The sequence below is a fragment of the Podarcis gaigeae genome (genome assembly GCF_964106915.1).
Source record: "Podarcis gaigeae genome assembly, chromosome: 5".
NCBI lineage: Eukaryota > Metazoa > Chordata > Lepidosauria > Squamata > Lacertidae > Podarcis > Podarcis gaigeae.
In genome coordinates, this window is record NC_139681.1 from 55,644,910 (window position 1) to 55,664,743 (window position 19,834).

The window sequence follows — 19,834 nt, forward strand, 5'->3', positions numbered from 1 at the left end:
GTAGGAGGGAGCTGGGGAGTCTTCATGCTCATGAGGAGAACCTCCACAGAACCCAAAGTGAGGGCAGGAGGAAGCCCCAAAGGGACCTGGGGTGGAGCTGGGCTTTGTTTAGGCTGCTCAGCCTAACCACCTAACAGCTGGTGTGCAGGGTAGCGCAGCAGCTGCTGCTGCTTTTCCTCGCATCGTCCATCCTCCTGCCAGTCCCAGAGCTTCAATTCTAGTTTGTAGATCTATTTTGGATAGTACTTTTGGTCTGGATTGGAGAGAGAGCAGCAGAGAGGACATTTAAAAGGTGTTTAGAAAGTATTCTCCACTTATGTGATTTCCACTTATGAGCGTGGAGGCCCCACATAAGGGGGGGGTGTGCCTGTATCAAGCAAAAATTACATACTCCAAAAATGGTATGTTCAGAAAAATGCGCACTAAAATGCTTGAGAATTTCCATGAGGACTTTTTAAAAACAAAAACAAAAGTTGACATTGAAATGTGGTGAACTGAACTTAAGTTTGGAAAAATGAGAAACTGAGAGAAACCCAAAGAGACAGACTGTACAAGAAACTCTGATTCAGACAAAGTTCACATAGGTCTAACATTTGGGGTGGCAAACCAACAAGGTTTCACGGCTGCTGTTGATGATCCAACCCTATATCTCCAGGGCCATAAAGGGACTCAGTGACAACACTCCTAAACCCCAAACTAACTTGGACTTTTTAAAAAAAATATCCTAGGTGCTTGACATCCACACAGCAATTAAGAATCCAATTTGTATTGCTGGAACTTTGTGATATTTAAGTGAATCTAATGATCAACAGGGGGAGGCTTCAGCTAATTATTCTAGTCCATGTGCTCTTTGGCATGACTGAAATCTGGATACGGAAGGATGTATGTCATTGAAAAACAGGTGTCCCAAATTCAGGTCCCTCCTCTCCCTCAACCTCCATCAGCCTGATAAAATCCATTAAAACCAGTGATGGCCAAACTTGGCCCTCCAGCTGTTTTGGGACTACAGTTCCCATCATCCCTGACCACTGGTCCTGTTAGCTAGGGATGATGGGAGTTGTAGTCCCAAAACAAAACAAACTTGGCCATCACTACTTTAAAATATAACAGATCTGTTCTGCCAAGCCCATTTCTCCCATGCCTTCAGACTGTGACAGGATGGATGACTTAAGCAATACTTGGAAATGATAGTTCTCAGGGCAAGAATTTATGAGCTCTGGCAGGTAGGGACGACCTGCTCAACTCTATTGACCTAAATAAGCAGAGTGGAATCCTCCCAACAACACAGCCTTCCCCCAGCTCCCTCAAGCGTGTCTCCCTACTTGACTGGATTCCAGCAGGCAGTACTGCTGACCACACAGAAGGGGGCCATGCCCTCTCTTCACCTGCTTTTCACCTCCTTGCTTGATTGCTTTTTGGCAGCAAGGTACTCAAGCACTTGTGCAACACGTTTTCAAAGAAGACAAAATGTGCTTGAATCATAAAGGCCCCAAATATAGATCTTGTTAATTTCTCTGGTGGGTTAAGAAAAATGTCATCTATTCATTGCAAGACCCCCAAAAGCTGACAAAGCTTAGCTGTTTGAGGTACATGAGTCAGTGGCAGCAGTCAAAACAAAGGAGGGGGGAGGAGTGGTTTAAATAAGTAACAGGCCCCTGAAGTAGCTTCTGGCTTCTCCGTGGCTGCCACTTGTCAGGACAGATTCCCCCAAACACAAAACGTGCCACGTGCTGTGACTACGGAGGTAAACTGACAAGGCTGGCTTAGCTCTCATAGGAGCTAAGCAGAGATGAGAGACACACAATGCAAAAGAAGTTGAGAAGAACAAGAACAAGAATCAGGATGCTCGTCTGATCCAGTTCCATGGATAACATTTTTTAAAGAAGCAATCGGACCAAACATCCTCTAGTATTTCCATATGTGCCCCTGCTTCCTTTTAAAATGCAGTGAAATTCGGGTCAGGTTGGTGAAGGAGGTGCCCTGTTGACACCTGTGCTGGAAGAACTGTACTGGCTACCAAGAGGCTACTCAGGCAAGATCAGTGTCTTGCTATTGACATGTATAGCCTAGGACCACTTGGGATCAGGTTACCTCTGGGAGCACCTTATCTTGGCTTGTACACTCCTGCCTGGTCACTTACATCCCCAGGAGAGACACACTTAGTAGTGCTGTAGGCTCCTGAAGTTCATCTTACATCCGCTAAGACCAGGGTCTTTACTGTGGCAGCACCCGCCCCTTAGGCTGCACTTCCAATGAACACCAGGCAGGCATCTACCATATTGCCATTTGGGTGGCTGCTTAAAACTCTATCCATTTACCCAGCCTTTTCCTGAGGAGTGACCCAGCTATGTTGCTTTATTAAGCTAATTTAATGAACAGTGATGCATGTGTGTGAGAGAGAGAGAGAGAAATTTTATTGTTGATTTTATGCTTATTTACCTCTGTGATTTCCCCCACTAAATGACTGTGGTATAGAAATGTTTGCAAATAAATAAATAAATAAATCTGGTGGCGGCAGAATGCAAAAAGTCAGGCTGGGCTGAATTCTCAGCATATACCAGCATCATGTATACAGCTGCTGCTGCAGCTAGAACCTGGCACTGGAACTTTCCACTGAGCTAGTCCTCAAAAGAAGCCCTGATTTAGGGATATGCAAATATTATTTGCATCCTAATGCTTACAAAGTATATTGGGATGCCAATATTAGCTTGGAGCCATCAATATTTGCATTCATTCTCAGGCATATCTTTGGCAACCGGGGAGCATATTTATGACATACTGCCAAACTGAGCCAGATCCTTGGTCTTGATCCAGTACTTTCAACTGCCTGTATTCTACAGAGCCTCTCTCAGTGCTACTTCCTGTGATCATTATAACTGGCAGTGCTAGGGAGTAGAGACTTGAGCATGCACTCTACCGTTCACCTTCAACACCTCCAAACTGCCTAAGGCACTCACCCCTCTACCTACTTGCTCAGGGTAATTGCGAGATATTAACCCACAACTGCGGGTCTGGTCTATGCCAGGGTATAGATACAGAACCCCAGAACTCCCTTGTCCTTTGCAAAACAAGGATTTCAATATTCTTTTCACAGGTATCAATAGAGCCATTCTTAATCACCTGAGGCACAGTTCACATGGTTGAAGAGCAATAATATTTCTGCCATGGCAATACTACTTTGTGTACATCATTTGCTTTACATCAGGGACTGGGAACGTCAGGCCCTCCAAGTATCATTAGACTTCAACTCCCATCAGTTCCAGTCAGCAGGACCAATGGTCAGGGACACTAGGAGCTATTGTCCAATGAAACAACTGGAGGGCCACAGGTTCCCCATCTCTGCTTTATGCAAACATCCAATGGCACAGAGGCCTAGTTCATGTGGTTCTTCAGAAGGAAAAGAAAATTCATTTGGGGCATCCAGTTCATGATGAGCATTATCATTTGGAGGAGGAAGAGGAGTCTGTACCTCCACCACACAGGGACATTAGTAAAACTGAGCAGTGCCACACTCCCCTGGATATTTCTTGACAAAATGTGTGGATCATGGGGCGTTTAAGGGTATACTTCCCCTAGCATGGTCTGCATGCATCCCACAGGTATGCCACCTTGGGTTCCATGTTGGAAGAAAGGTGGGATATAAATGTTAGGAAGTAAATAAGGAAACATCTGCTCAGTAGTGTACTCCCATCTCCACAAGCCATTTGTCTAAACTAAACAGCAGCCTTCAGGTGGTGGAAGATTTTAACAGCAATCCAAGCAAAGGGATTTGCTGGCACCTTTTACCAAAAGCTTTATTTACACTTTGATCTCCTCCTTTGTCTCTCCATTCCCCACACCCAGGGCCATGTAAAATTTAATTAAGAAGTTTATTGTTGGGCCTCCCAGCTTTCGGGGAAAGAGAAATGAAGCCAATTGCTTGCAGAAGAGAGTAGAAAAATGTCACCTGGAAATGCGGCTCTGGCTGTTTGTAATCATACAAGAGAAGAACAAGTGAGGAGGGCAATCTTAAATTAATTAAAATGGCTCACTGTAAAACTAGAGTCTGGAACAAAGGGACCCCAGTGACCCTCGGATGAAAGATGTGACACAGCTAGAAGTGGCATCCTCTGATTTTTTAAAAAAAGAGCTTTAGTGACTGGAAAACATGAAGGCTCAAGGATGCAAGTTAAAGCAAAACACTTGTGTATGTGTTTAGTGAGAGGGAGAGCGGGAGAAAGATCCTCACATTTTCTATAATTGTCTCTCAGTGGGCATGACCCAGTGTGGGCAGAGTGGTGGGGCAGGACATAGAGGTTCTAGCTGCATCCATGCACACATGGTGCGTTGGAGCAAATGTGTTCAGTGGTCCCAATCCAGTTGTCTGATGCTGAGCAAGAACAGAGTCTCTGCTGCTATACCATGCAGTTCCCAGCCATCCACGAGAAGACAAATACCTTCCCATGGGCAATTATTATTACAAGACCTCATCGTGTCCAAACAGTGCACCAAAGTGTGCACTATCCCACAGTGCTAGAGCCATGGACTGAGAACTGTAGTCTTTTGTAGAAATAGGGTACTGCCATGTCCCTTTCACCAGCTGTAAACCGAGGCAGAGGGGGGTGCCATTTACCTACCAAAACACTCCAAATTTGGTGAAGGGGTAAAGTTGATCAACCTGCAGAGTCCACAACAATCAGTGTAACCATAATTATGACCATAATTATGGTCATATAACCATAATTATTGGGCTGAACTGGTTCCTGTTGTTTTCTTCAGATCCAACTACCCACCTACTTTATCAATCTAGTTTAGAGAAATGAAGGAAGCTGATGTTGTGAATCAAGCAGAGGTTTGTTTGTGGTTTTGAGGGAATCCCCAGTGTTTTCTCTGCAAATTAAAGACTGAATCAACCTGAATCTCATAGGTTTAAATCCATTTTGCCCACTACAGTTCTGGTCCTAAGGAATAGTTTCTCCACTTGGTTGAGAGGTCAAGATGAAGAAAGGAAATAAACACCACAATGGTTGCTTTCAGACATCACACAAGCTCTTTGCTCATATGGGGCAAAGATTGTTAATTGGGTTTTGGACTTTGCATTCAAATGGGTTTGAATCTAGTCCAGTGAAACTAAATCTAAGGGATTTGTGAACCCTCTCAGTTAAAAAAGAGACACACATGTTGTAGGTAGGTAGATGAATGGATACATAAACAGATGGCGCATTTTCTTCAGAATGATGAGGGACAGAAACTTGCTTTCATTTTAATTAAAAGTTTATAATATCTCAGGAGTCTCTAGAAGTAACTAGCTTCTACGCTGCAAATTATCACTGCAACCTAAAGAAGCATGCAAAAAGGGCATAGGTGCTCTTTCTTCTCTGTCAGTGGGAATCCATGCAACTTACAGTATGGCATAAAAAATAATTGGACCTGGGCAAAACCTTGGCTTTTGTGTGCTCCGTTAGTTGCATGAGATCTGATTCATATATGTGTGGCATGAAATTCATTCATTAAGTCCAGCACTCTGTAAATGACAACATTTTTTCCTCCCTCAAAGTAATCCGACAAATATCCTTTCTCAAAGTAAATTAATTAACTTGAAAATGGTTTAATATCCTGTAACAAAATAATCTTCCAAGACTTCAGTTTCTAATGGGTGGACTTCCTCCAGGAGGCAGAAAGTACAAGTCTGTAGTCGGCTTTCCCCTTTAAGCAACCAACAGCGGGAAGGATGAGCTTCTATGCTTCCAGCACCATGAGAGTTAATCATCCTCCCTTGTGCCGTCCAGGGACATCCATCAGCAGTAAAGATGCAGGGAAGGTTTCACAAGCAAAGGATGGCGTACCGAGATGAAGGATTTCATTTTAGAAACAGGTCAAGAGAAGATGATAATTTAAAGCAGGCGAGTGCATCCTATGATCAGGCAAATACTTTCTGGTAATAAAAACGGAAGCCACAGAGGATAAAATAGCCAACAAATGAATGAATGCACCATCAGCCTGAATGATCTCCCAGTAGTCACAATACCCTTAGAATGGGGCCCTCTTGATTTTAAGCCCATAATGTTATGCCCCAACTTCTCTCTCTGAGAAGAAAGCCTTTCATATAGCAGGAGGTTTGGTGTGTCACCTGCAGGAGAATTTCCAGTATTAATATTTCAGCAATACCAATCTTTCAGAATACACTTTAAAGCTCTCAATTTCATCTCCCGCTGTCATTTTTATATTTTATTAAATGTCCTCGCTCCCTCTAGTGTTAGCCACCATGCTTCCTGAACGCTTTCCCTGGCTGTATTTGGGATCTCTCGGTTTCCAGCGCTTTTGCCCCAGGGCTGCATAGATCAAGGAGAGGGTAGCAGGAGGTCAGCTCAGCTAATTAGGTGGTGCTATTCTGAGTTACAAGACTACTGATGTTTCTCTTATCTGTCCAGCAGAAGGCATGGTGCTTCCTACCAGGTTGTAAAGTGGACAGTTTGACTATTATTCATTTGCAAGAGAATAAAATAATCTTGGTTTGGAACAAGTTCCTAATACTGAGAGTTGACATAGATGCAGGACTAGAATTATGGATCTGTTCCTTTTTATATGCATTATGGGACTGTAGCTATGTTCACATTGCATTCATCAAAATATACCCCTGGCACCTGGTCTCTTAATAGTGCGCTATATAAGCTCAATAAGTCTATACTGCACATATTTGAAGGATGGTAGCAAAGATCTTTACTTACTATATGTTCAACCCAAAGTTCTGTCTGAAAAACAAAATGCTGGACAATGAAATGAACATGGGACTTAAGGGTCTGCCTCACCCTTAAGACCCAATTACTATATGACAGCTTTCACCAACTTGGTGCCGATTAAGGCTGATGGGAATCATAGACCAAAATATATGGAGGGCACCACACTGGCAAAGGCTGAAGTGACACTGACTCATGGTGTCCGTAATGCACATCTGAACTTGACAGCCTGCACTGTAAATGTACCCATCTCAGTACAGTGTTAGCCAGCCAGTTGAAGCTGTGCCCCGTTGAAGACAGATATTAAAAAAGACCCTTGCCTGTCATAGTGCATTCGTATGTATATCAATTCAGAAGTAATCCTCACTGAGTTCAATGGGGCTTACTCCCAAGTAAGTGTGTTTAGGACTGCAGCCTACATCACATACTGCAGCACTAACTTTCCACTCTTCCTTGCCCACCACCCAACCAATGCATAGGTCCACAGGCAAAGCCTCACATCAGAGATGGAGAAACCCTTCTTTGGTGAAGGGCCACATTCTTTTCTGGTCAACTTTCTGGGGGCCACATGCCAGAGCTGGCTGGGGTTAGGAAGCAAAAGTGCCCCAAGCAATTTATATAATTTGGATAGCTCAGATAGTAGAGAAGGACTCGTAATCTCAGGGCTGTGGGTCCAAGCCCTACGTTGGACAAAAGATTCCTGCATTGCAGTGGGATGGACAAGGTGACCCTCATGGTCCCTTCCACCTCTACAATTCTATGATTCTACGAATCTATAAACTTTACCCTTTGTGCAGTAGGATAGTTTCTATATAAGGATTTAAATGTATTGCTTGCAGTTTGGTGTCTCTAACCCAGGACTGACTGCAAGCAGCTCCAGCTATTCTTGGGGGGGGACTCTCCCCCCCACTGCCACCTCTAACCCTGCCACTGGAGAACTGCTTAGTGCAAGCATAGCCTTCAATACACATCCTACAAACTTTTGCATTCATTTGATCCCAACATCAAATGGTACTTGATAGGCACCATCATCAGAATAAACATGGCGCTGACACACCCTGCACAATCAGCGTTGGACAGACAAGACTGTTAGTTGGGAGGGAAGTTGGGGATATCCTGGGTAGTTAGTCAGAGCAGTACAGGGGAAAAGTCAAAGAGAAGCGCAGTGCTAAAAGACGAAGCTAATGTAATTCAGGCAAGGCTTTGCAGACAGAGCCAAAGGAACATAAAAAAGGAAGAGAGAAATGATTTGACACAGAGAAGGGAGGCGATCCCAAGTTTCAGAAGTGTCATGGCAGACGGCACAAAGACTAGTGTGAGGAAATGAAAATAAGCGAGGGGGTGGACTGGTAGCACATGAGATTCTTTGGTGCAAAAAAGGGGGGAAATTAGAGAAGTGAATGAAGCAAAGGAAAGGATGGAGAGAGCTTTAAATGGAACGGTGTTAGAGACTTTGATGCAGATGGAGGAAGGGTGCTACTGTCTGCTAACAGGGCCAAGATATGAAGTGGCAGGGAACCAAGCCATGACGGCAGTACCTTAAAGCATTCAATTTGAAAGGAGATAGAAGAATGGCCTGCCAGGTCCACAGCCAAGATACAGCTAAACCGAAGTCCAGGCTAATTCTATGATCCCACTGCCTCAGGAAGCTCCTACCCCAAAGCCCAAGAGCGAAACATTGTCTTGAGCCTGTGCATTTCCAGCAGCACAATGCCATTGGATGCAAAAGCTAACACAGCAATTTTGACACAACATGAAGGAAATGGGCTATTTCTGTTTTTAAAAATATATATACAGTGGTACCTTGGTTTACAACCCTAATCTGTTCTGGAGGTTCAGTTGTAAACCAAAACAGGTTGTCACCGAAGGCACACTTTCGCTAATGGGGCCTCCCCCCAAAAAAATTACGTAATCCAAAAAAAATGGGTTGTAATCCAAAAAATGTTTGCAAACCAGAACACACACTTCCAGGTTTGATGTGTTTATAATCCAAAACGTATACAAACCAGACTGTTTGCAAACCAAGGTACCACTGTATATAAATCTTGCGTGTAAGGTTGTTTGGGAATTATAGGGTTAACTTGTTAAAGCTGGCATGACCAGTGGTCAATCTGGAAGCTGGTAAAATCATTGAGAAGGGTCAGATTGCACATAGGTGATGTCTGCTGAGGGAGGGGGGTAACCCTAGTACTTCCTTCGGTTTTGTGAATTCAAAAGTAGGGCAGTCATGGAGCCCCAGGACTATCTGGCTAGTAACTTGCTTTGGCTTTCAGATCTGGTGTGATCTCAGGATACAAAGGAAACACACCCTGGAGGGTTACAGACATGGCTAATTGGATGTAATTCATTAGATGTAGGGTTTCTAAGGAGAAAGGGAAAGCAGGCTGCATTTAACTCTTTGTTTATTTGTTCGTTTGCTCCATTGGGAATCTTATGAAAAACCTTTTTTTTTTCTTAGGAACTGCTTTTTTATTCCTTTTAGTAAACTTTTAAACTCGTTTCATAAAAGGTTTGCGGTCTACTTGAACATATCACTCAACATCTGTGTTTTTAATTTGTTTTATGTTTTTATATTGTTGCAAGCCACTGTGATATATTTTAATTAATACACAGAGTGCCATGTTCTACGTTGTCTTGGGTGTCCTCAAGGAGACACAAATGGGATTTGAGGCTGGTTGGTGAAAGGCACCCTTGGAGAAAAATAAAACGCTTTTAACTAGTGGCAGCAAAAGTCTAAAGTGAAGGGTGAGTGAACAGGAGGGGACATTCTGCTTGACCAGTAATCACAGACATGGTACAGGACCCAGGGAAGCTGGTGTTCCATAGCACAATCAAACACATACACCAGTACCCCTGGCAAACATAGAACATAGGAAGATACCTTTTACTGAGTCAAACCACTGGTCCATCTTACTCAATAATGTCTACACTGACTGGCAATAGCTTTCCAGGAGTTCAGATTGGGTTCATCCTAAGGCCAGGCCAAGATATTTTGCTGCCTGAGGCAAAGGGCAAAATGGTACACACATGAACCCATTCCTCATATAGTAGTGAATCTACTACTAGCAATCGTTACCTCACTAAGTTGTTTGGACATCTAGGGCAGCAAAAATAGCTTGAGCCAGCTCTATCTGTGGTCCACAATTCTATGCAGAGTTGTGTACACTTAAGCAAGGATTGGGGAGCTAGGGATCTTCCAGATCCCATCATGCCCAGCCATTGTGGCTATTGGTCAGGGATGCTGCAATCTAACAATGACTGCAGGGCAACAGGTTTTCCTCCCTGACAAACACGCTGATTTCAATGGGCTTAAAAAGTGCTTACACATATGTGTTGAACTGTGGTCTCTAGAGAAAGATCAAAGCTACAGCAAGGCTTGAGCTACCCAGCCATATCCAAGCAGCTTAACTAATTTGTTTTGTAACCCAAATCCAAGCAATACATTGAAATGTGAGCATATTAAGAAACTGTAACCCTCCCTCCTCTGGATTAATTGAAATAGGGACAATCCTGACATCAGATTCACAACTAAGTGGAGACAGGGGAACACACTGTTCCAGCTGCAGCGCTCTCAGTCCCAATGAATATATTCCAGGCTTCCTCAACCTTGGCCCTCCAGATGTTTTGAGACTACAATTCCCAGCATCCCTGACCACTGGTCCTGCTAGCTAGGGATCATGGGAGTTGTAGGCCAAAAAACATCTGGAGGGCTGAGGTTGAAGAAGCCTGATACATTCCTGTTTGGTGTCATGGGAGTAAGTTATTCAGCAAGGAACCTAAATGAACCATCTTCTGTGCCACTATCTGTTGAGGAATCTGGCTAAGAGTCTTTCTAGCAGAGTCTTTCTGGCTAGGAGTCTCTGCTAAGCAGAGCTATCCATTCCAAAATAAAACCAAGTATTGTCCCTGTCACCATCCTTTCTTGTTAGAGCCCTTAATTAAAAAACCACCTGCCACCAATTACAGCCCATCAGGCTCCCAATGTGCATCTCACCAAGGTGAGAGGTAAAATAACAGCATCAGACTGACATGTGCACATTAGCAGCCAGCAATCCCACCAGAATACTGCCAAAGGCATTCATAACCAGCCTTACCTCCAAAAAGGAGCAGGCAGAGAGGCACACACTTCCAGACCTTTCCATCCAACAAAGGCATTTCCAGTTCTTTGAGCAAAAGGTGTCAGATCCACAAGGAAGAAGAACAATTAATTACTGTTTAGATTTCGCACAAAGGACTCTAGATGCATGTATGTATACAATTAATTACTTATTGTCATTGATAATTGCATGCATATAAATGCTTACAATATATAATTAACACAAAGAACAGAGAAACAATCTTAACTAGAGGGAGCAAAGCCACAAGGACTCAAGACTTTCACAGTTGCATAAACCAGGCTCTGGAAAATAAAATAAGAACATTGACCTTGTAGCGTTTTTCTAAAACCCAAGAAGTCGGGGCCTCTTGACTGACTAGCCCAAATAGCATTTATTCAGAAGTGTATCATTGATTTTCAATGGGGCTTTCTTCCAAATCAGAATGCTTAGAATTTCAGCCAAAGCCAAACAAGGAGCCCCAAATCTCTTGACAGACAACACACTTCATCCAGCATAAGGTAAAGGTAAAGGTACCCCTGCCCGTATGGGCCAGTCTTGACAGACTCTGGGGTTGTGCGCCCATCTCACTCAAGAGGCCAGGGGCCAGCGCTGTCCGGAGACACTTCCGGGTCACGTGGCCAGCGTGACATCGCTGCTCTGGCGAGCCAGAGCCGCACACGGAAACGCCGTTTACCTTCCCGCTGGTAAGCGGTCCCTATTTATCTACTTGCACCCGGAGGTGCTTTCGAACTGCTAGGTTGGCAGGCGCTGGGACCGAGCAGCGGGAGCGCATCCCGCCGCAGGGATTCGAACTGCCGACCTTTTGATCGGCAAGTCCTAGGCGCTGAGGCTTTAACCCACAGCGCCACCTGCATAGCAGAAATGAAATGCCTTTCTTCATTCCTCTGGCTGTTCATAGGGATGGAAATTATAACTGATAAGAAAGCCAAGTTCTAAACCAGAGATGAAAAACTTGTGGGCCTGCAGATGTTTCTGGGCTGCAACTCTGATCATCCCTGGCTCAGACTAATGCGAGTTGGGAGTCCAATTTATGTTTCTTCTTAACATTTATGCTTCTTTGAATGGGGCTCATACGGTCTGTATTTCTCATTCTGCAATGTTTCCATGTGACTCATCCATGTTTACTTATCTGAGATTAATCAAGAGCTGAACTTTCAGCAGCAGCAGTCACCTCACATCTTTAAGAAGTGATCAGTCTATCTGTTAATGGATGTGAAACTCTGGACTGGTTCATATGGTGTCAACTGGCTCTGCCCAGGGTGGTGATGAGGGCATGCCTTTGCCCATGATCACAGAGAACAGGTAGCAAATGAACAGGCACAGCTGCAGAACTCTGGTAGGAATTCCCACTGTCATGACAACTGATGTTCAGTTTCTGCAGTTACTAATGTAGCAATTCCAGAAGGGTGGCCAATGCCATGCCAGTCTGTTGCAGCAAAAAAACCAAAGAGTCCTGTGGCACCTTAAAGACCAACAAATTCAGTCATTATGACATAAACTTTTGTTGCATCCAGCAAAGTAGGCTTTAGTTTAGAAAGTTGTTAAGACTTCACGGTGCCACAGAACTCTGTTTTTACTGGGTTGCTGCCACTATCTCAGTAGATAATTTCTACTGGATGCCTAAGTGTGCCGATGTCTGTTGGCATCGGTCGCTGTGATGTTAGGGCAGAAGAAAGCTTTTGAAGCTCTTGAATGAATGACCAGGAGGGAGAGAACATGCCATGTGTCTCTACCAGGGTCCTACTCGAGTGTAGGAAGAGCTCCTAACAAAAACCCTGATTCATAATTCCCTAACACTATACTACTAGCAAATATAGCCCTCTCTAAAAGTGCAGCCACTGGAATCTCCCATGGGCCTTGGGTGCCAAAGCCTTGATGTCTAAAGTCTTAGGAAAGATAGCAATTGACGCTAGACACTTATTAATGGAAGTAGAAATGGCAGCAGCCTAATTTTCAGAACACAGATGACCCCAAACATCCAATTATAAGCTTAAGTCAATTGGGAGGAATGTAATTCCTGACCTACCAGGAGTGACCTCCCTCCTAATTGGCTTGACCTTGTGGTTGACTGTGTCATATGCTTTCTGATAGCATACAGCTCCTGCCTTCACTTCATCACTTTATGGTGAAAGGAAAATATATGTTATGCAGTTTACCAGCTATAGGATTCTAATACACTTCCAGATCATTTCATAATTTTCAGAAAGCCTAACCCAAAATCAACACTTGTACAGATACTCTCTAGCCTAAGATTTGCTTGATTTTCCCCTCTCAGGGGCTTTTCATGTACTGGTTTTTCTTTTCCCCCCCCTAAATATACAAAAAATATTTTTCACACATATTTTTCTATGTGTGAAGTAAAAAGTGAGTCTTATTTTTCTGTTGCAAAGTACACAGATCACAGAGCTGATGTGGACACTAGCCATATAAAATGTACAATACAGTTGATAGGAAGCAGGAATTGCTAGAGAAGTGATGAGGAAGGACAGAACCAGTGGCAGCAGAGGAACAAGTAAGTTCAATGGTGCTGTCAGGGCAGGACTTTGGGACAGAAGTCCCCCACTGAGCAGAATCAGCAGGAGAGGCCCCAAATGCAACAGGGCTGTCCTACAACATACTGAAGTAAGTGAATACAGTGGTACCTCGGGTTACATACACTTCAGGTTACATACACTTCAGGTAACACACTCCGCTAACCCAGAAATAGCGCTTCAGGTTAAGAACTTTGCTTCAGGATAAGAACAGAAATCGGGCTCCGGCGACGCAGCAGCAGCAGGAGGCCCCATTAGCTAAAGTGGTACTTCAGGTTAAGAACAGTTTCAGGTTAAGAACAGACCTCTGGAACGAATTAAGTACTTAACCCGAGGTACCACTGTACACATTGTCGTCTAAAAGACCAGAGTCTAGAATTCCCTTACTGCACCACTAGGTAAGTTGAGGCCAAGGTAATAAGAAAAGCCTTTGCGGTGGGAGTAGATCTTGAGGCAGGACATGAAGGAGAAGGTAGCTGAATCCTGATGAGGAAAAGGAGGCTATCCAAAAGAATGTGGAGAGAAAGGCAAAAGGTAGTGCACTGAGAGTGGGAAAAGCCAGGGAAAAAGAACAATGGATGATTCATTTGTTTGTGGTGGAAAACCCATGCAAACCTCTTCTCCCCATGTGGGTAGTAAAAGCAGTGAATGCTCATTCAGAGGCTCCATAACAGACAACATGTGTCTCTCACATCTCACTCTCTGGCCAACACAAGCATTCTATTAAGGGACCAGCATAGCCCCCCTCTTTCCAAGGTCTGCAGTACAAATTCACATTCAGTTGTATTAAACTAAGCAGTTTACTTTTGGGTAAACTCCCAAAAGATTGCATTAGTATTATTATTCCACATTAAGATCTAATGGAGGAGATGCTGGAGATATATAAGCAGGACTGGATTCGGCTCCATAGCCCCCCATTGTGACACGCAAGCTACAGTCTCTCTGCTATATGCAGGGAAGTGGGATGCAAGAAATCAACTGATTTACTTTGGTCCATATTACGGACACTCATAATTCCATATGCACATGCATATACATGTGCATGCACACATGTTCCGAAACGTACTTCCCTAAGCCTATAGCTGAAAGTGTGAGTGTTTCCTGATCTGCCTTAAAAAGAAATTCTCTAGCAAGTAAAAACACAATTTCTCTTTTCATTTTTTTTAAAATGCTTTTCATTATTCTTCATTTGAATATGCTCCCCCAACTTCTTCCTAAGTGTCATGCAGCTTCTATTCTTCATTAGCATTTTTAATAATAAAAAAACCTCTCTTTTCTTATTCCCTTTCTACCAGTTTTTAAAACCCCAGGAGAGATCTGTAGACTGAAATTAACTGTGTGCCAAACAACTACTTTTGCCAGTTCCCGACGCCTGCCAAAAGGCAAGGAGGAGACTTTGACAAGTCAAATCTTCACAAAGAGAGAGAGGAAGCAGGGATGCAACCCCTATGTGCTCATCACGTGAGCGAAGTCAGAACTGAAGCACCGAGCTGCTCAGGAGAGCATAGCACAACCTACGCAGTGAGGGGACGTGCCTTGGTATTCCCTGCGCCCCCTCAGATGCTTTGCATCTCCTCTGTGCATTCAGAAAACATGTTCCCCAGCAGCAGCCAGGCACGAATGAAGTCTTGCGGTCAGGTATATAATAGCTTTGAGCTCTACTGTGAGCCAAATCGCTATTTCACCCTGCCCCTTTGGGCCAATTGCTTGACCTCCTTATGCCACAATCAAGCCTATTGTCAAATTGGGTAGACAGAAGCACGCCTGCAGAAGGAAGAATAAAAGAGCCAGCCACTATTTTTGATTACTAGCGTGAGATGGAGGGTGTTTCCTGATAACACATGAAAGCAGCAGTGCTTCTCAGAGTCAAGTTGAGCATTTGACTTTCCCTGTAGGTTCACAACAGTGCCCGGTTTTTAAGAGCAAAGCTAATTAATCACAAGCTGCAGCCTTTGCATTCTCCCACGAGGGAGTAAGAGGGGAAAGTCCCCAGAAGCAGGACCTCTAGTTACAGACATCGTGGATATCACTTGTTCATTAACATGCTGGCTCGTTCTTCCCTTCGCACAAATGCCACAGTGATCCATGCCATTCCATCAGTGAAACGCAGCATCTTTGCAGCCAGATATTTCCAGCCCAAAATATCAGGGAGGGAACCAAGAATGCTACTGCAGTGTACTTGGCTATTTGGCACCCTGTAACAAGTCCTTAGTTTTATTAGCAGAGATCTAGTATTATTTATCCATCCTAGTAAAGAAGATCATCGTCTGACATTTGCCTTTGGACAAAAATGACATCTTTATTTTCCCAAAGTGCCAGAAGCATTCTGAACTGAACCAGAAGCAATCAAGTACTGAAAACCCGTATCAGTGACTAGCTCCTTTGGTGAATCACTGAACACTTAAGACAGCGAAACAACTTCTAATTTCACTGCATTGATCAAAGCTGTTAAAAATCAGGATTCCACAGTGCTTCTCTAGACATGGCACATCTTTAGGACATCCACTATTGCTTCTATTCTTAGTAATGTGGTGTCCACGGCACGATGAGGTGAAAAGTAGCCTGCACTCAAGTCTCCATTGCTAGGCAAATGGTGATAAACTAAAAGTAAGCCTTCCAGATCAAAATGTGTATGAGGCTGTTGTTGTAGAGGAATAGGCAAGACACCAAAGGTTTTGGGCCCCAAACGACCAATAACGACTGGGAAGTAAAAACTGTATGAAAAGACAGAATATGGAATTTTCAGATCTGGATGTTCCACTTGGTGCTTGTAATTGTTCTGTGCCTGGTGACAGTACATGCAAAAAGCAATAAAGGAGGAGGTAATAATCAGAACATTGCCTCCGGTGGGCTTTCCCCAACACTCTGTGCACAGTTTTGCCTCCTTCCCAAGCCTTTAATGGCAGAACTGACTAGAACCTTCCTGGCATCAGGTTAAAATAAAATTGAAAATCCTTCTTATGGCCGTCCTAGGAGCATTATGAAGCAAGATGCTAGCTAGCTAAGTCAACCTAACAATGCCCCTTTCATTGCTCTCTCCAGCAGATACATTGCCTATAATGTAGCTGCATCCTCCAAGTGCAGCTATTCGGAATAAGACTTCAAGGGCGCCACCTTTTGATAAGACTGGGTCCAGGAAATATATATGCATACACACACAAATGGAATCCGCCAGGCAAACTTTTAGGAATCCTTCCTATTATTATTGTTGTTGTTGTTGTTGCTGCTATTATTATTAGACCCTTTTATTGACTGGAAAGAAAAGGCTCGGAGTTGCCTCTGATTTGTTTGAAATAGTTTCCTCTTCTTTCATTGCATGTCAGCAGAGAGGCGAGGAGGGAGGGGTACGTGCCTTTCCCTTAATAAATGAAACGCCAGGTTCTAAACTACGGAGAAGGCTCACGCCCCTCCCTCCCTCTCAGCCTGCGCGTCCCCCCACCAACCGAGCCCACACGGACCCACTGAAGGGTTTCCAGGGACGGGTGGGGCGGAAGAGAGAAAGCAACTGCATTACAAGCCATGTCCAGAGCATAACTCTCTCTCAGAGGGAGAAGGAAGGTTGTGGGTTTTCTTTAATATAGAAAGAAAGAGCCTCTCTCTGAAACAAGCCGTCTGACCGAACTTTCCTCCAGGAGCTCGTATTCCGCGTTTCCCACTGCCTAATAAAAAGTGAGGACCGTAGGACTCTCCCTCCTTCCCTGGCACCCACCAGCCACCCAGAGATGACACGGCTTTGGGATTTGTCGCGCGTTTCCCCAGACCGTGTTTATTCTAGCCCAGCCAATGGGGATGGGAAAACTTTTTTTCTTCTTTTCGGCAAAGCAGGAAAACAAAGGGAGTGGACTTGTGTCTGCCCAACCATGGCACTACTACGACCCCCCAGCCCAGCCCTCCCGCCCCAGCCCCGAGGGGCCCTTTGACTCACACTGCTGTTGTAGCCGGACCAGTGCACCATGGCTTGGTTGTGGGCCGAGTCTCCGGCGAGGGCAAAGGTCGTGCTGCTCAGCCGCCACTCTTCTCCGCCGCCTGCCGCTCCCCTCAGCTTGCCGGTGCGCCCTTCCTCGCGGGAACCTTTGCCTGGCGCTCGCGGCGCTTTCTGGCCGTCGGTCAAGGAGACGCCCCAGGCGCCCGCTTCTGCCCCGAGGCTGTCCGGGGCCAAAGGCTGCCGCTCCTCGGCGCTTCTCCTGGCCCTGCGCTCACGAGGGTTGCCGCCCGGCATTTTGCCAAGAGAGACTCCTGCCTCCTCCTCCCTGGCGTCTCCGGGCGCCCGCTCCGTCTCCTCCCGGCCAAGCGCCGGCGAGTCTCCGCTGCCCCTCGCCCTGGCTGAGAAGAGTTGGCCGGGCGTGGGGCTCCGGCGCGCCCTCCCGGTTCCCTTCAGGGCGCCGGCGGCCGCTCCCCGGCGCGCCCCGCCGGCGCTCAGCCCACCCACCCCCCGAGCCGCTGGCTGACCCCTTCCCGGACCCCGATGCTTCCGGAGCGCTTCTTCCCTTCCTCCTCCTCCGCCGCCGCCTTCTCTTTCTTCTCCCTCGCCCCCAGCACCCCATCCTCCGCCGGGTTTCCCCGGCAGGGCTTCCCCTTCGCCGCCGTCCCCGCTTGGCCCAAGCGGCACTCCCCGAGGAACCTCCAGAGGCGGCGGCGGCGGCTGCTGCTGCAGAAGCTGGACCCGGAAAGATGCCGGAGATGTGGAGAACGAAGCGGCGGCGGCAAAGCAAGAGCGGCAAGTTATCTCAGCGCCGGTGAAACGCCAAGTGCCCAGCCAGAGCCATGTCGAGGCGATCCAAGCGATGGAGCAGCAGCCCGAGGACCAGCCAGAGCCTCTCTCCATGCCTCGCAGAGAGAGTTGCTTGTTTGGGGTGGGGGGTGGGGGAGGCAGATCCTTTAGAAAAGGAGGGAGGGGAGAAGCTGGTTGATTCGGTGGGTTCCTTGGCAGCCAAAGGTCTCTTCTTCCACCTTTTCCTCTCTGATGACGAGCAGTTGTTTTCTTTTTCAAACAAATCCCCACCGCCACACACAAAAACCCGAAACAAAACCACAGACACACTCCTGTATAGTTGGGACTCTTGTTCTTTCACTTGGTGGATTTTCTTTCTCTTTTCTTCTTCTTTCTTTTCTTTCTTTTTGTCCCCCCCTTCCTCCCCAAAAAAGTGCTTTTCAGTGAAACTGTTCACGTTCGAGGATTTGATCAAGTAAGAGGATAGCACCACCAAGGGGAGGAGCTGCTGCGCCCCAGCGAAACGCAGCGGCTGAACTAGACCGAGCCGTGCACCAACCACGCTGCACTTCCAGCGGAATCCGGCGGTGTGTGTGCGCGCCCGCGCGTCGGTGCCTCTGTGTTAGCAGAAAGAGCGAGTGCGAGAAACTCACACGGGCGTGCGTGGGCAAGGAAAACAACAACAGCCAAGGAGGAAAGCCGATAGGAGGACCACCGCCGGGGGGTTTTCTCCTCGCGTGGCGCCGCGGAATGGGAAGCACCGCCGCTTTGGCCCTGGGGAGGCGAGTGGCGGGGGCGAATGGGGAGGCGCGGGCGAGAAAAGCGATGCAGTCAGAGCCAAAGATCTCCCGGGTTTCCCCAACACCCAGAAATGGACAGCTTTTCTTTCTCCTGCTTTGATAGTCTGGTAACGGAGGCCGCTGAAGTAACAGGCTAGGGTTTGTGTGTGTGTGTGTGTGTGTGTGTGTGTGAGAGAGAGAGAGAGAGAGAGAGAGAGTGAGTTTAAACCTGATCTGTTCCTGTTGGTTCGTAAGGAAGTCCCGCTGCTTCCAATAGTATATCTATCCAGTCTGCATAAGATCGCGGTTCTGGATTTCTTGTAGTTTGAGCGCGGAAAGGATCCTGAGTATTGCTACTGAGCATCCACAGCGATCTGTGGCTGATTGGCAGCCCAACCCTTTGCGCGTTTCCTCGGAAGCAAGTCGCGTCGAGGCTTTACTCCCAAGTAAGTGCATAGGACCGAAGCCTTATGTGGAAGTAAATTTCACGCCTTTGGAACTTCCACGGAAGACTCCATGCATGCACTGATGCTGTCGACTCTGTGAGTCTCTGAAGAGCAACACACAAACACAAAAATACATTTATGTTACTATTTCCACACTCAACAAAAGGCTAGGAATCCAGATCCGCGATTCTGTACAGACTTACTTGGGTGTAAATCCAACTTGAAATAAAACCAACGGGACTTTATTCCGTGTAAAAGTGGTCAAGAGCCCAGCTGTCAAGCGCAACAAATTTCTCTCTCTAGGATGATTCACATGCCTTCGCTGTGGAACAGCAAGTTACAAATGAGAAGGCGCGGGGGGGGGGTCCCTAACGTTCTTTTTATAGGCGGAGAAATGCTAATAGAAAGGATAAACTGTGGTCGTGAATTTAAAACAATAATACACAACAGCAGAAATTATGCCCCCCACACCGCTGCAAAATATCCAAGTCGAGAACAGAGCTCATTACAGGTGGATTTCCCCAAGAGACTTC

General features: G+C 45.9%; 1 protein-coding gene across 1 annotated transcript in view; it reads right to left on the reverse strand.

Moving 5' to 3' along the window:
• The window catches only part of SORCS3 (sortilin related VPS10 domain containing receptor 3), a 422,195-nt gene extending 403,347 nt beyond the window's left edge, over positions 1-18,848 (reverse strand). Inside the window, exon 1 of the mRNA XM_083741537.1 lies at positions 17,291-18,848. Within this exon, the coding sequence (XP_083597663.1) occupies positions 17,291-18,190 (900 nt within the window). The 5' untranslated portion in view covers positions 18,191-18,848. The remainder of the gene's footprint in view (positions 1-17,290) is intronic.
• Between the last annotated feature and the right edge of the window lie 986 nt (positions 18,849-19,834).